This window comes from Python bivittatus, unplaced genomic scaffold, assembly GCF_059951505.1.
Source record: "Python bivittatus isolate LINGU-HERP-01145 unplaced genomic scaffold, Pbiv_v1 ctg000220_np1212, whole genome shotgun sequence".
Classification (NCBI taxonomy): Eukaryota; Metazoa; Chordata; class Lepidosauria; order Squamata; family Pythonidae; genus Python; species Python bivittatus.
The window spans coordinates 32,562,283-32,577,417 of NW_028277048.1; the positions used below are offsets into that span (position 1 = coordinate 32,562,283).

At 37.7% G+C, this 15,135-nt stretch overlaps 1 protein-coding gene across 1 annotated transcript in view; it reads right to left on the reverse strand.

Annotated features, from left to right (window-relative positions):
• The window catches only part of PRKCA (protein kinase C alpha), a 200,461-nt gene that overhangs the window by 19,968 nt on the left and 165,358 nt on the right, over positions 1–15,135 (reverse strand). The window contains exons 9-13 of the mRNA XM_088138294.1: positions 10,101–10,244; positions 5,579–5,752; positions 4,562–4,653; positions 2,732–2,794; positions 1,530–1,668 (exon numbers count right to left, since the gene is read on the reverse strand). Of these exons, the coding sequence (XP_087994420.1) occupies positions 1,530–1,668; positions 2,732–2,794; positions 4,562–4,653; positions 5,579–5,752; positions 10,101–10,244 (612 nt within the window). The remainder of the gene's footprint in view (positions 1–1,529; positions 1,669–2,731; positions 2,795–4,561; positions 4,654–5,578; positions 5,753–10,100; positions 10,245–15,135) is intronic.

The following is a 15,135-nucleotide window of genomic DNA, read 5'->3' on the forward strand; positions in this document are numbered from 1 at the left end:
GTGCCCTCCCCTTGTGAGATCTGGGGGCAAGTGTGAGGCAGCTGTAGTAGCCCCCACCTTATAGAATACTCTCCTCTCCAGAAGTACATTGCAGCCCCCGCCTGGCTGCAATTCTGAAAACAAGTTAAAACTGTTTCATTTCAATGTGCCTCTGGTCCCAGCAGTCTGAGTGTGGGCACCTATTCGGGACTGAGGGGGTGCTTTATGTGGTTATTCTTAGTTTTTGATACTGTTGGGATTTAGTTCTTTATTATTATGTGTTTATTTGTTTTCTTGTGGTTTGGTTATGAACGCTGCCCCAAATCCTTTGGGATCAGGGCAGATTATAAATGCTGTAAAATAAACAAACAAGCAAATACGTTATAAGAGTTAAGCCAAGGATTTTACCACAGCATGGTTTCGGTAAAATGCTCGTTCTAGGCACAAAGTTTCAATGGAAATTGATAGGTAGAATCAGGCAATCAGATTCTGAGTTTTATCCAAAATATTATTAAAATGGTCATTATGACAGAAGGAATGAAAATCCACTTACTATACAACAGTAGCAAAATTTCACAGCAAGTTAATATTAATACTAAACTACTGCTCTTTTCCGAGACTCCAAACAGGCTTTTAAAAATACTACAAACTATAGCTAGCCTATTTTAAGTGAATTTTCATTTGTATTTTAGTTCCAAATATAAACAAATGCAGAAAAGCAGTTAACTAATTAATAAGAGTGAATAATAGGCACTATTCAAGGCATTAATTGCAAGAATATGTATTTCAAAACATGAATAACCAGGAAACTGATTTATTCTCTTTCTGGCTATAAAGGGAAACAGAATGGAAAGCTAAGGATTGGAGAAGAAGGAATTTCCATTCATTGGCTTCACAATACTGGAAGCTGAAGTATCTAGATATATCATGTATATTTAAAATTAATCATGATACGGATTTACTTCCCTCTAAAGAATGAACCACTCCTGGCTGACACTAATTTAAGGTACAACGAGATGAGGTCAGATTTCACCCTGGGGCTGTAGTCACTGTTGTCAAATATTTCCTTTTGTCACAGACTTGGGCATAAGCATTCAGTACAAACTATGATGATGGAAAAAATGATGAAGCATGCATCATGATCTCATGATGCAAACTGTAGCCTTTCATAGTTTCATGCATCCTAACATCAGAGAGAAGTATGTAAGCCAGAAGGTTGCTTTTCAATGTCACGATGCAGATTTCCTCATTTGCCACCACCTTTATCCCTCAGTAGACACTTACGGAGTTATCTAAGAATGGAATTAAGAGATAAGGGTAGAGGGACAATCACTTTATCAGTTCCCCATCAATTTTCCTTACTGACTGCAGAGCAGCAGGAAACCTGGCTTGGCGTAGTTTATCAACATTTATCATCTCTCTCATTTCCATCATCAACAGTGAACAATCAAGTTAGAAAATCTAGCACTGGTATATTGTTCAAAGGTACATTACACATTTCTTCTGGAAGAATTATGTGCATGGTGCATAATATCTCAAACAATAAATACCTCTGGTGCAATATAATCTGGAGTCCCACAGAAGGTCCTTGTTGTCACTCCATCGCTCATACTCTCCTTGCACATGCCAAAGTCTGCAATCTTAATATGTCCTTCAGAATCCAACATTACATTATCTAATTTCAGATCTCTATGAAAAACCACAGCAATTAAGAATGTTAAATATCAGCTGTCAGAAATGCTGATGGCAGGCTCATTATAAGAAATAACTTAGAACCAGGGTAGCTCAAAGACCATACTTTCCTATGCAAACTTGCTCACCTATTGAGAAGGCCTGCAGACAACTTATGTGTAGGTGCCAAGGGAGATGTCTGAGGGCACAATGGAGTATGTTGCCACCATGTTGCTTTCATAACTATACAAATCAAACTGTATGTCTTAAGTACCCCTGTACTGTACTGTATATAAACAGGGAGCAAACCCCACACTCAGTCGCACTGATGATGCTACCTAGTTGGGTCATGAAATGTCTGCAAGCAAACAACCAAGCTCAGAGAGCACCAAGGACTCCACAGTTCAACCCTGAGCTACAGATATTCGCTTCTATTGTATGGCTTAAATCAAACACACACAACACTCTTTTCCTATTGAAATACATTAGGCAAGACTGTTCAGAGTCCCTTCCTTTGGTGAAGTCAGATTTGGGATTGACTTTGGGAGCTTTGGGGACCAAACCTCTATGGAATAGGCTTCATGGTCAAGCATGCTAGTCCATGAAGATAAACCATAAAGCTATGCCTTTGTTTTGCTATTTTTTGTTATTGCTGCAAGACTGCTGCTTTTGGTTATTTCACTTCTGCATCTCTTGTGATGATACTTTATTTAAATGTATAAAATACAACTCAGATTAAATGTATAAAATACAACTCAACAGATTGCTGTTAGCATCCAATGATTTTATAGGATCTATTGAGAGCAAACAGACTGATCTAGCTGCATTTCTTTGTCTTATAATGCTTAAACAAAGAAGCTTTTATATGTTTTGCAAATCTTATAGCACTGAAGACTTCTGTTAGGTGTGCCACGGTGAATAAGCAAATTGTAATACAAATACATATTTTTAATCTGTTCTGTTAATTGGGAATACAATTGTTCCCAGTTCAGTGCTTTCTTCCTCCATCTTTCCCTACAAACACTGCTTTTTTATAACCTGTGACAAAACTTGTATTGTTACACAAAGCTGTTATATTTACCGATAAACAATTCCTTTCTTATGGAGAAAAAAAAGGCCCACTGAGATCTCTGCTGCATAGAACCTGAAAAGGAAAAGAGTCCTGCTAATCAAAGGATCTTTATATGCATCGACAAATTTTGAAACACTTACAACCACCCATTCAGGAATGTTCTTTCACACCACTGGACCTGACTCAGTAGGGATGTGAGGACTGGTCCTTTCCTCTCCATCAGGTTCCCATTGGTAGATCTTGCCACACCATAAATTTTGGAAGCTGATGGCTGGTATTGGACAGTCAGCCCCACAAGATTATAAACTCCTGATTGCCCTGGATTCTAGGTTGCAAAGAAAACATTCCCCAAGAGATCAGCCCTCTGATGTAAATGTTCACATTGCAGTATGTGGAGGAAGATGAGCATATCTCCAGAGCCATCTCATGGGGCAAGAGGGAGGATGTTTACACAGGATTACAGGACAAGATTAATACAATGGCTGCAAGCCACAGAAGACCACCTTCATGCTATGACTCAACGTTCTGTTATTTACAAGAGAGGATTCTGATATTACTTTTTCTGTCTGTATGTGGAAGTTAGTGATTTATGAAGACACCTGCCTCCATATTACACCTAGGGCTGTATTTTGGGGCCAAAGTCAAGGTGGTCTCCAACTGACAACTTGCAGAGTGGCAGGTGATGGAGACAGCAAAGAGGCTCACCATCAATACTTCAGGAGTGACAATATGGGTGCAAGTTTCTTTTTCCTGTCCTTATTTTAAAAAGTACTTTTTTGTAGTCCAGGGCAACCAACTGAGCATGCAAATTGTTACAGATGTTCACTTTATTATGTTTAGATGTCTAACCCTAACCCCAGTAAAGCCTGTAAAATGTTAAATTCAAAAGCTAAAATTGCCTAGTTACATGGCTAACTTACAGTAATGTCTTCTACAGATAGACTAGGAACAGAGTGAACATACTTTGCCATAGCCAGCCAACACCCAAACCAGTCTTCTCCTGAGCAACTTCAGGCAGATTATACTTTCTTTTTTTTCTGAATTTTGGAAGGCTTCAACTTATTCAATATCTTGAGGCAGTGATTACCCCTCTCCTCCCCTACCCCAATTTCATGGCAAGCAAGAGGAACAAGTCTCCTCCATCCAAAGGTCACGATGCAACATCAGTGCCTTGTGAAGCAGGCTCTAAACCCTAGAGCTTGACTATTATGTTTTTAAAGAGAGCTCAAGGAGGGGTGTGTGTGTCTGTGTGTATCATGGAGTCCAGAGTTGCTGATAAGATAGTAGGGTAAGGACATCCCCAATCCATGATGGCTTCTTGCAGTATTACTTTGTTTTGTTCCTCCTCCTTCCTCTGGCTAGTTACCAAGAGCTCATCAGACAGGTTTATAACTTTCCCCCCCCTCCTCTATGACAAGGCATTATTAGTATCAGGCAAGAATAGAAGAGAATCCTAATACACTGTTAGTTTACTGTTTGACAATCTGAACTGTAGAGCATGTAGTGCCACATCAGCTTGTTTCTAAAATGCTTGTGATTCACACTAAACCTTATTTAGTCAATGTTTCACACATAATACAATAATATAAGAAATGCAGCTCCTTTCAAAATGTTTACTAGTTTAATTATATGAAATTAATAGAAACCATGCTAAGATTTACTTCTTCTGAGTAGTTTTAAGCCTGTGCAATATTGATGAGTTTTTGAAGCTAGCCTTACTGTGAAACTGTCAGTTACACACAAAATAGAAAATATGGGTGGGAAATGGAAAGACGCATATTCCTAAAACATAATATTTAATGACAAATTTGATTTAAAATCAACAGAAAAGGCACTCACACTGCTTGGGGCTCCTTAAATTTTCCTACTTGCTGAATATGATACATGAGGTCACCACCATTCACATACTCCATGACAAAGTACAGGCGATCCTAGCAGACAATATGAAACCAATAAATATGTCAGGCAGTGGACCTGCCACTCAGGAATTGTTAACACAGAAGACTGGGGAAAGAGTCTTAAGTGCATCTACACAATTATAACACAGTCCCATGAATTATCAGATAATAAAAGCAATTCTTTATAGGACTAATTAGATCAATTTGGAAGCTATGCACTGTGTACAGGTGCAGATTTGATCTTTCTTCTTTTTATAGCAACAATTGTTATTACATCAATAAGGTGAGGTGGATTTTCCTCCCCAAACTTTTAAAGATAAAGTATGAATAAGTCAAATGGTTTAGTTCTGAATATCCCACTTCTTTCCTTAGATACATAACACTGGTTATCAATGGAAGCATACTTATTAGAAATTATTCTGAAATTTCTAGGATGTGATTCCAGCACCCTCATTTAAAGAACCTATAGCCAACATAAATGTCACGAATACAAGTAATATCATTCTCTTTGTTCCCTCTGTTAAGCTGCTATTTTCCTTTCACTATTTTCACTTAAGAGTGAAAGGAAAATAGCAGCTTTGGAGAGTGACTTTTGTCAGGATGATGGCAGGAGTTTAGCTGTTCAACTCCTCCTTCCCATTCTCCATCCTCCAAGACAGGCGCCTTTGCATTCCTTTGTACGTAAGAAAAAAAAAAGCAATGAATGGCAGTCTCATCCATCCATCCCATGAACCTACTGGCAGATATTCAAAAGAAATGCTCTGCAACTAACCTATATTTTTCCATTTTAAACACTGTCCTTATTTCTGCTGATAAATATATCAGCTGAGAGAACTACATTATTTATCACCCCACCCCCTACCACACCACCCCCTATTTTCACTTTACTCTGTGAAGTCAGTACAGCAAATATGGTGTGTGAGAACTCATACCACAGGGATGATGTATAAACACATACCACAGTCTGGAAACAAGAGTGAAGCTGTGTTAAGAAAGGAGGTTTGTCCATCAAGGCTAGAACCCGCTTTTCAACCATGGTACACTCTACATCATCATCTTGAATGACCACATCTTTTTTCAATATTTTGGCTGCGTACAGTTCTTCTGTTCCCTTTCGTTCCGCTAGCATCACCTGAGCAAAAATGAGAAAGTGAATATTTAGCTGACTACAGACTATGAGTAATTTCTTATCAGAAATATGGAAAAACATTTCTGGTAATTCAGTTCCCTATAGAAGTTCATTAACTTGCACAGAGTCTCTAAGAAATCTGTTCTGTTTTTTCAATGTGTTTGTTCTGTTTTTCCCATTTCTTACATAAAAACTACTGAAGACTAACTATTCCAGAAGTTATACAAGGGTGACAAAGGCCCTAAAACTGATTGAGCCCACACTGCCTCTTTCTGCATGTGGATCCTAGAAGCTACCTGGTTTTTAGAGGAACTTTGAGAGATGAAGTGGCAGAAGAAATGCCTAGAGTGTCACTGGAGATGAAGAGCAAAACTGACTGAACGCAGGCCTGAGCCTTTATTAAGGATCATACAATGGCAATAAAAGCAGCAAAATGCAATTATTTTTCCACTCTTATTGTGTCCGTGGATCGTTGTCCAGTGGCTCTCTTAGGGAGGGATTGGTCAGATGGCCATCTGAAGGACTGCTATGAGGACTATTTGAGGCAACTGCAGATAAAATTCTTTGGATTCACTCTGGGTTGGACTCCAGCTGTTCAGGTTTGTTAAGTGTGGTATAGATCTATCAAGGTTATCTGGAAAGAATTTGTGCCTGTTGGCCCTGAGGAAATTAACAGGGACCTCAAAGCTGTTAAGGCAGCCACATGCATGTTAGATCCATGCCTTTCCTGGCTGGTCAAAGCCTCCTAGGAAGTGATACGTAGGTGGGTCCAAGCAGTGGTGAGAGAGGGGTAGGTCTGCATCCAGTTAAGGAGGCAGTTGTCTGCCCCCTTCTCAAGAAACCATTGCTGGACCTTACAGTGTTGGATATTTTTTAATCTGACTCCAACCTTCTTTTTCTGGGGAAGGTTGTTGAGGAGGTGGTTACCCTGCAGCTTCAGAGAACTTTGGAGGAAGTAGACTGTGTGAGCCATTTCAATCTAGTTTCAGAACAGGATATAGCACTAAGGTGGCATTGGTTGCATTTTTTTGATGACCTGCAGCTGGTTCAGAATGGGGGAAGTGTGTCCCTCCTGGTCCTCCTTGATTTCTCATCAACCTTCAGTACTATGGATCATGGTATCCTTTTGGACTGGTTCAGGGCATTGGGGATGGGAGGCATGATGTTACGATGGCTCTCCTCTTTCTTCCAGGGTGAGTTTCAGTCAGTGTTGATGGGGAAGAGAGGTCAAGCCCTCAACCTCTACTCTGAGGGGAAGTATCTCAGGGATTGGTTCTGTTCCTGATTCAGTTTAGGAGGCTGCAGGATGAGGTCACCTGTCAGTATGGGGATAGATACCATCAATAAGCTGACCATACCCAGTTATAGATCTCAACCTTTGGCTGTCCAAGGTCTGGCTCCTATTTCTTAAACAGTGTCTTCTTGTGAGACCCAGGAGATGTATCTTTTCTGTCGCCACACCTGTCCTCTGGAACAGCACTCTCCCTGAGATTTGGATAGCCTTGATCCTGCCTTTTGGAAGGCTTTTAAGATCTGACTTTCCCCTCAGATATTTGGTCAGGAGGTGTTGTGCCTATATCGATTATTTTGGTTGTTTTGGGTTGTACAAAGTTACCTTGTGTGTGATATGTTTTATTAGCTTTTTGCTTCTTAATGGTTTCTAATTTTTTAAAAATATTGTTACCTACAGTATTTTGATTCTTTCCCCCCCTCTTTTATATCCATTTTATATGTTGGCTAAAGGCTGTAATAAAATTGATCAATGGTTATTACTAAGTTTTGTTTTTATCTTGTATGTTGCCCTGAGGTGCACATGATTGGGTGGCTATATAAATTGATTAAATAAATGAATAAATAAATAAGCCATCTCTCCTGTATGTTTCTTGAAGTAAAGATAACATATTATTTAACAGCCCCTTTTGTGGAAAACCAGTTTCACAACTCCTCATTTTATCGCACCTCCATCAAAGCACAAAATATGATAAATCATTAGCAGCTAGACTAGATTTTCCTAATTTGCAAATTCCAATTTTAACCATTAAAACATGTGGTTGCTTAAAGATAGGGCAAGATTATTCTTGGAAGGCTAGTAACCTGGTTGCCAGCTGGCCGTGGAAAACACATGCAATATACTTTCCAAATTGCATAATGCTTTCACAGCAGTATTTACCTGACTCTCAGATCATACAGAAGCTTGATCCTGAAATGGCAAGTTTTATTATGTTTACACTAAATCTTATATGTATCTACTCAGAATGAAATCCCATTGAATTCAATGAGGCTAACCCCTCATGTAAGCAAAAATGTAAGACTGTAGGCATGTAGGCAAATGCTGGATTGCAGCTTTGTTATCAGGAGCAGCTAAAGGAATTATTAACAAATCTGCTGTGTCTCATATTTTTCCTTTTCAGATTCAAAATAAAATCATAGAATCATTGGGTTGGAAGGGACTGGGGGGGGGGGAATCTTCTAGTGCAATTCTAGACCATCCTAGACAAATGGCTTTGTCTGGAAACCTCCAGTGATGGGTGCACCCACGACTTCAGGAAGCAGGTTGATCCACTGCTTAATAACTCTCACAGTCAGGATATCCCTCCTCACTTTAAGTCTGGATCTTTCTCTGTAAAGCTTCCACCCTCAGGGACCATGGAGAGTAAATCCACACCCTCTTCCCTGCGACAGCCCTTCAAGTATTGGAAGACAGTGCTATCATGTCTCCCTTAGTTTTCTTTTCTTTAGGCTAAGCATACCCACTTTTTAAACTGTTCTCCATAGGATTTAGACTCCGAGCCTCTCATCTTCTTTGTTGTTCTTCTCAGCACTTCTTTTCCAGTTCCTCAGCATCCTTCTTATATTATGGCAATTAAAACTGGACATAATATTACAGGTGTGGTCTGACCAGTGCAGCACTGAGTGTTATTATCACTTCCTGTGATCTTGACACTATACCTCCGTTGATGCAGTCCAAGTTTGCATTGACTCTTTTTGCAGCTGCAGCACACTGCTAGCTTATGCTTAATCTCCAGTCTACCAGGATACCCAGATCCTTCTCACAAGTACTAGTGCTAAGCCAGGTATCACCTAAATGCACCTGTATCCGTGCATTTGGTTTTTCCTACCTAAGTGTAGAACCTTATATTTCTCACCAGTGCATTGACATTTTTGTAAATAATTTACTAAAACATAAATGGATGAGGTAATGTATTTATTATGCATTTCCAATTTTTATTTATATAATTCATGCCACATTTCCCCAAGCATTTTTGATAGATTTGACTCTTGTTCAATACTTGTTAAGTTTGGGTTAAGTCAAATACACCGCAAAGTTGTAAAAAAGTTATTTTGACTTAGTCCATTGTCCTTTGAGTCCAAAGTGTGCCCTCCCCTCCTTTGTCTCTAATTCTGGTTGTTTCAGTCTCCCTAAAAGTAAGAAACAAAGTAGCATGAAATTACACCCTCATTCACAAATCTTGACACTTAGTTTGTTTTCATGATGGACAATTACGGATCAAGATACAGTCTGACTCCAGATCAAACTGGCTACAAAGCCTGGGATTGGATTTCTTTTAAAGTAAAAAATTGCTTTATTCTGTTGCTTTGGTCATATGGAAGTTGGATGATCACTGTAGTAGTAGATTGATGATCACTTTGTTAGTAGATTGCATTTACTAATCTGTGTCTGAAATAGCCAAGTATCTACTCAAACATGGGTACACTTTGATTTTTGCAACTATACAACTTGAGGTATTGTCCCCATATTAATTTTTAGGCAACCATTTATAGGTTACTAAAATGCCATATGATTTAAGCTACCATTGCTTGATTATAATTGCATCCGATTCAGTATAAATTCAAGTTTCGAACTGTCCTCCATAACAAGCTAGTATCTTCCCCCAAGAAATGTTGGCGACCTGGAACTCTGGTGGGATCCTTTACACATGATGAGGAACTCCCACTTAAGATATTTCTCCCATAAAATGACAGGCCTACATTCAAAACTTCACTTTATTTTAAGGATACAAATATGTTACTGCATTTAACATATAAATGTACTGCTGATCTTCTGTTTCAAACCAGAAATTATAGATTTGGGAATGGTATGAAAAAGTTTTCATTATTCCTAACTTCTGATTGAGCTTACCCTGTGTTACTGTGAGTGCAAGGAGCATATGCACAAGAACTTTGGGGAGTAAATTGCCCACGATTTTGGTGCCAGTTTAGTTTCTTTCTTTTCCCTTTTTCAAGAATCAGCAGTATTATATCCCTCCCATATTTCTTCCTTGTTATTTGTATATATGTTTCAGAAACCACATTGTTTAAAAGAACCTTACAAATTATCAATACATCTTACCTTTCCAAAGCTCCCTTTTCCAAGTACCATTAGAAAGTTGAAATCTGTTAGTTTAACCCGATCAAGATTATTGGATGGTAAATTACAAGTCCGGTCTTCAACTGGAGTTATAACTTTGTTAGCTGATGGACCAAGCTTGGCTTTCTACAGAAACAAAGAAAATTGCTATAAGACCTATAGTCTGGTTCTAGAAATGATGAAAGATCTGGATGAGTTTGAGGGTTTGTACTTCAGAAGATACTTCATAATAAATAGTGAACAAGCACAAATTCAACTGCCCAAATACTTTAATTATGGACATTGTTAAAGTGACATAAAGTAGTACAGAAATAGAAGCAATGCCTTTTTGGGGGTTAAAACAAAGTCCAAACAATGTAAGTCATTACGTTCATGCTAAAACTTCAAAAATCAATTGCCTTTTTTTCTTTTCTATCATGAACAGTGTTCATAATAAAATGCAGGGCTCATATGATCCTAGAAATTTCCACCTCTTCAGATGTAAGAGACCCATTCAGTTTAATACATTTTATTCTCAGGCAACCGGCAACAGGATGGCAGCTTGGATGTAATAATCAACTAAACATTTTGAATGTTCTAGCTGAAATTCACATTTCTTAGAAGCATCATTTTATCAGTTTGTGATGTGTTTTTTAAAAAGAAAATCTTTATTGTTAACTGAATAGATAGCATATTGTATAAATCATTGCCACTTTCCAAGCATCATAATTTATTTCTAATCAAATGCTGATTTCAGTGTAAAAACATTATTGCATTCAAAGCCTTTTGATAAGGGTTTTATGGCTTGCAGAGGCATACACTGGAATAACTAAAACAGCAATTCTTTTTATAAAATGCTTTTCAATCCACAGAATGTTCATTTATGAAGGGTTGTAAAGTTCATCTTAAAGAAAATTGCTACCTTAAAATCTAATTACCAAATTACTATCATATCTTATTTCAGCACATTTTATCTGCATGGGATTTTAAAAAAATGATTGAAAACAAAGTCCATTTATAGAAAGACCCATATAGTGAACTTCCTTGCTCACTTGCTTCCATCCATCCATCCATCCATCCATCCATCCATCCATCCATCCATCCATCCCAGAATTACTTATAGTCAGACATAAGGCTAAGATACATGCTTTATCATCATTTCAGTACTATCGTGCAGATGCTAAAATATCAATGCAGAAATCTGTCAGCTTCTTAAAACGTTCTATAAAAAAAACAGGCATGTACAGTATTGGGAGTTGGGAAGCATTTGTGCCGTTTTCATGGTAACATTCCCCTAAGATCTCCCCCACAACCACCCCATGGTAAACAGTGGAAACACAAGAAGTCCACCAAGACACACTTCAGTGCTTACCACAGGGTGGCCGTGGGGAGGTCTTGGCATGTCTTAAGTGATGTACCAGTATTAAACAATCATTTGATTAAAGAAAAGAGATTGCAAATTTTGATAATTTAGTTGGGGCAAAAAACTCCAAAATTATATAAGTTATGTTAAGAATTCATACAACATTGTTCATTACTGTTAGTATTCTATATCCAAGATGTTCTTGGGGCTAAAAAAGAAAAGATAGTCCCTTCTATTTTCAATTTTAGTATAGGAAAAACAACAACCTTGTTGAAATCAAAGTTAGAAACAGTATATTTTAAACATTTATATTCAGACAATGTTGTAGTTACTATGCTATGCCATTCACTCAACAAGACGTATCATTCAAGAGCAAAGGCCCCCTTCTGGATCCATTCCTGCAAGCTATGGAGCAGCCAAGTTGCTTGAAATCTGATCTAGTGTAGCTGCTTTGAGATTCTCCTACCCACCAGGAGAGCTGGCAAAGCAAAGCAAAGCAAATTGAACTATTTGCACATTTGTAGTAATTACAGTTCTTGACTTAGGAGGTCCATTAAAAAAAATACTCAGCAACAAGGTAATGAATCTTTATAAGTCACATTGTTCAGAAATTAGAATTGATAAGAAAACATAAAATAAATAAGAAGAAAATATAAAGGTCCATTAGGGATTTAAGCACCAGTAATTCTTAAGAGTATAGGTAGTCCTTACTTAACAACCGTTCATTTAACGATAGTTCAAAGTTACAACTGTCTTGAAAAAAGTGCTTTATGACCTGTACTCACACTTATGACCATCACAAACATTGCACCAACTCCCACGGTCACGTGATTGCAATTTGCAACCTTTTTTATGATGGTTAAGCAAATCACATGGTAGTTAAGCAAATTCTGGCAAAAAATGTCCATTGGGGAAGCTGGATTTGCTTAACCACCACATGATTTGCTTAACAACCACATGATTCATTTAATGACTGCAGTGAATCACTTAACAACCATTGTAAAATGGTCATAAATCGGATCTGCTCACATGGTGACTCACTTAATGACCACCCCGCTTAACTGTCAATTTTCCAGTACCTATTGTGGTCATTAAGCGAGGACTACCTGTATGGAAAGCATCAAGAGATATTATGTCTCCTACTTTCCCAAATTTTATGTGAAGCATTAGATTGTCATGAAATGTTTTGAAATGCATAACGTAAATATGTAAAGTCCAGAAATATATTGCAAAACTTACTCTTGGAAGTTAAAGAATGTCCCCTAAAAGGCATTTGAATGCATTCAGTTCTGTGTTGCCAGTGTGAGCACGATTTGCCCAAACGTATGAAAAACTATTTATAATCACAGGACTGCATTTGAAATAACCCGTTTCAGATTTTGTAAAAACATCAAGTGCTGTATTGCTTACGGCCTCCAGTGTTGAATACTGTGTGCAAAGCCCTGTTGACTAAAAGGATCGAGGCTATCTGACAGCCCTTTGAAATGGGGCAAAATATTTGCAATATTCACAGATCCATTTTAACGTTAGGAACTTGAAGTGCTGATACAATGTGATACTACATAACCTGTAATTTTTCTCCTCCTGTCATTTCAAGGTGATATAACTCGTAATATAACTCATTTTTTAAGAAGATGGGAATATCTTAAGAAGATATCTTAATATCTTAATATCTTAATATCTTAAGAAGAAGAAAAATATATATAGATATATTTATATATATATATATAAAATTTGTCACTGCCCATCTTCTTAAAAAATGAGTTATATATATATATAAACAAACAAACAAACAACATGCCCACATCCCAAGGTTGGCGACCCACTGTTGAGGAGGAAAAATTATATGAGATTCTACAGAACTTTAGTTTCCATTTTGAGACAGCTGAACACTACTGTCCAAGATACACATCTCACCTAAGCCACATACCTGCTACTCTGCGTTATTATGAAATAAGCTCAAAGCATCATAACCCACTGAATTATTGACATCTTCAAGGCAAACGCAGGGATATGAAATATTACTCAATACACAAAATACAATTACATGTTCTCATTTTTAAGAAACAAAATATTGTAATTATTATATTGTAGCATGTAGTGCATATTTTTCCAGTCTTAAAAGATGTATAGTTTTAATTAAATTACTGTTTAAAAGGCAAAAAATAATTTCTGGGAACAACTTTACACTATCTCCACAAAGCACCATGTAACACTTGGTAATTATATTATGCTTATTTTGGGGGGGGGGATTCCCCCCACCTGCCACCCCTGCTGTTGGTTTCAAAAGCACTTATTTCAGATAATGGGCATAAATAATCTGCTCTTTGTTGTACAACTACAGGAGTATAAAGGACTGCATTCTGGAAGGCATGTGTCCTTCAGCCATGGTTTCTAACAAGGACGGATGGCTCAGATTTCCAGAAAGACCTTTCCCCCTTTAAAAAAAAAAAGGGGAGGGGTGAGTTCTGCAAATTTTTATTACATTCCAGAAGAATTAACATGTTGCCTGTTTACTGAAGGCATGCAGAAAGGCAGAAGAGAATAATTCCAGCTGAGAGACAGGAAGTAGAAACAGAACGGTTTTAATAGGTGGCAAATAGTTAGGCAGCAACAGAATTTGATTCTGAGGAAAAATGCCCATTCAGTTTAATAGTATTAACTGGGACAAAACAACATAGGAAAAGAAAAAGTTTAATTTGTAATCTTTCTCAGTGAGTCCAAGAAGAAAGCAGGATACGAAACAGACTTTAAGACCAGTGCAATCCTAACAATTTTAATATATACCTTCATGAGAAAAAAAAATGTTTTTAGTTTTCAAACTATGGTAATATGGATTAATTTCTCCCATAATATTGGTTGTGAAGAACACGGGGAGCCTTTCAAACCTGGAATCACAATGCTTTGTTTCAATCTAACCCAAGCCAAATTTCACCATGCAGTATGCAACACACACTGGACAGTTCGTCAGGCCATGCAGCACACTTACATTGTCTTAGTGAGGGGAGAAGTTTTAGGTATACATTTTAAAAATGAAAGTAATATGTTTAGTACAGTCAAAAATACGTTCCACAAAAGATGCCTCTGCCCTTTGGTTTCTTACATAGGTATTTAAAAAAAAACCCATGAAGCAGATATAGACCAACACAGCATACAAAATCCTTGCGCCAAGTGTGGAATTTTATCACAGCCTAAGTGCTGGCGCAGTAGAACCCATTAGCACTGCTATTTTCCTCTATTCTTCGGTAAAACACAGAAGGGGCTTAAGTTCATCTCTACCCCTTTTCAGCCCCCAGGTCCCCATGTTTTGTTTCAACCTGATGAGCTTTCATCAGATACCAGAGCTTGCTTTTGTTAGCACTGGTTTAACTCTTCATTTAGCGGAAGCCAAAACAGATTAGCATCATATTATCAAGCTGTCTGCGAGACAGCTACATGAATTTCTGCTTTGCTTCTGTAACACTATTAGGACCCATTCTGCATTCTTTACTACAGGCATTAATATTAGTAAATTCAAACAAAAATACCACACAAAATCTTATCTTGCAAACTCAAAGCCTAGATTTTTTAAAAAATGGAAATTAGTTGCGCTGAGAAAAGGAAAAAACAAGACATGCATGTAATCTTACTTTCTTTGGTTTGGACGCACCTTATCTTGGACCCTTCTTTTACCCT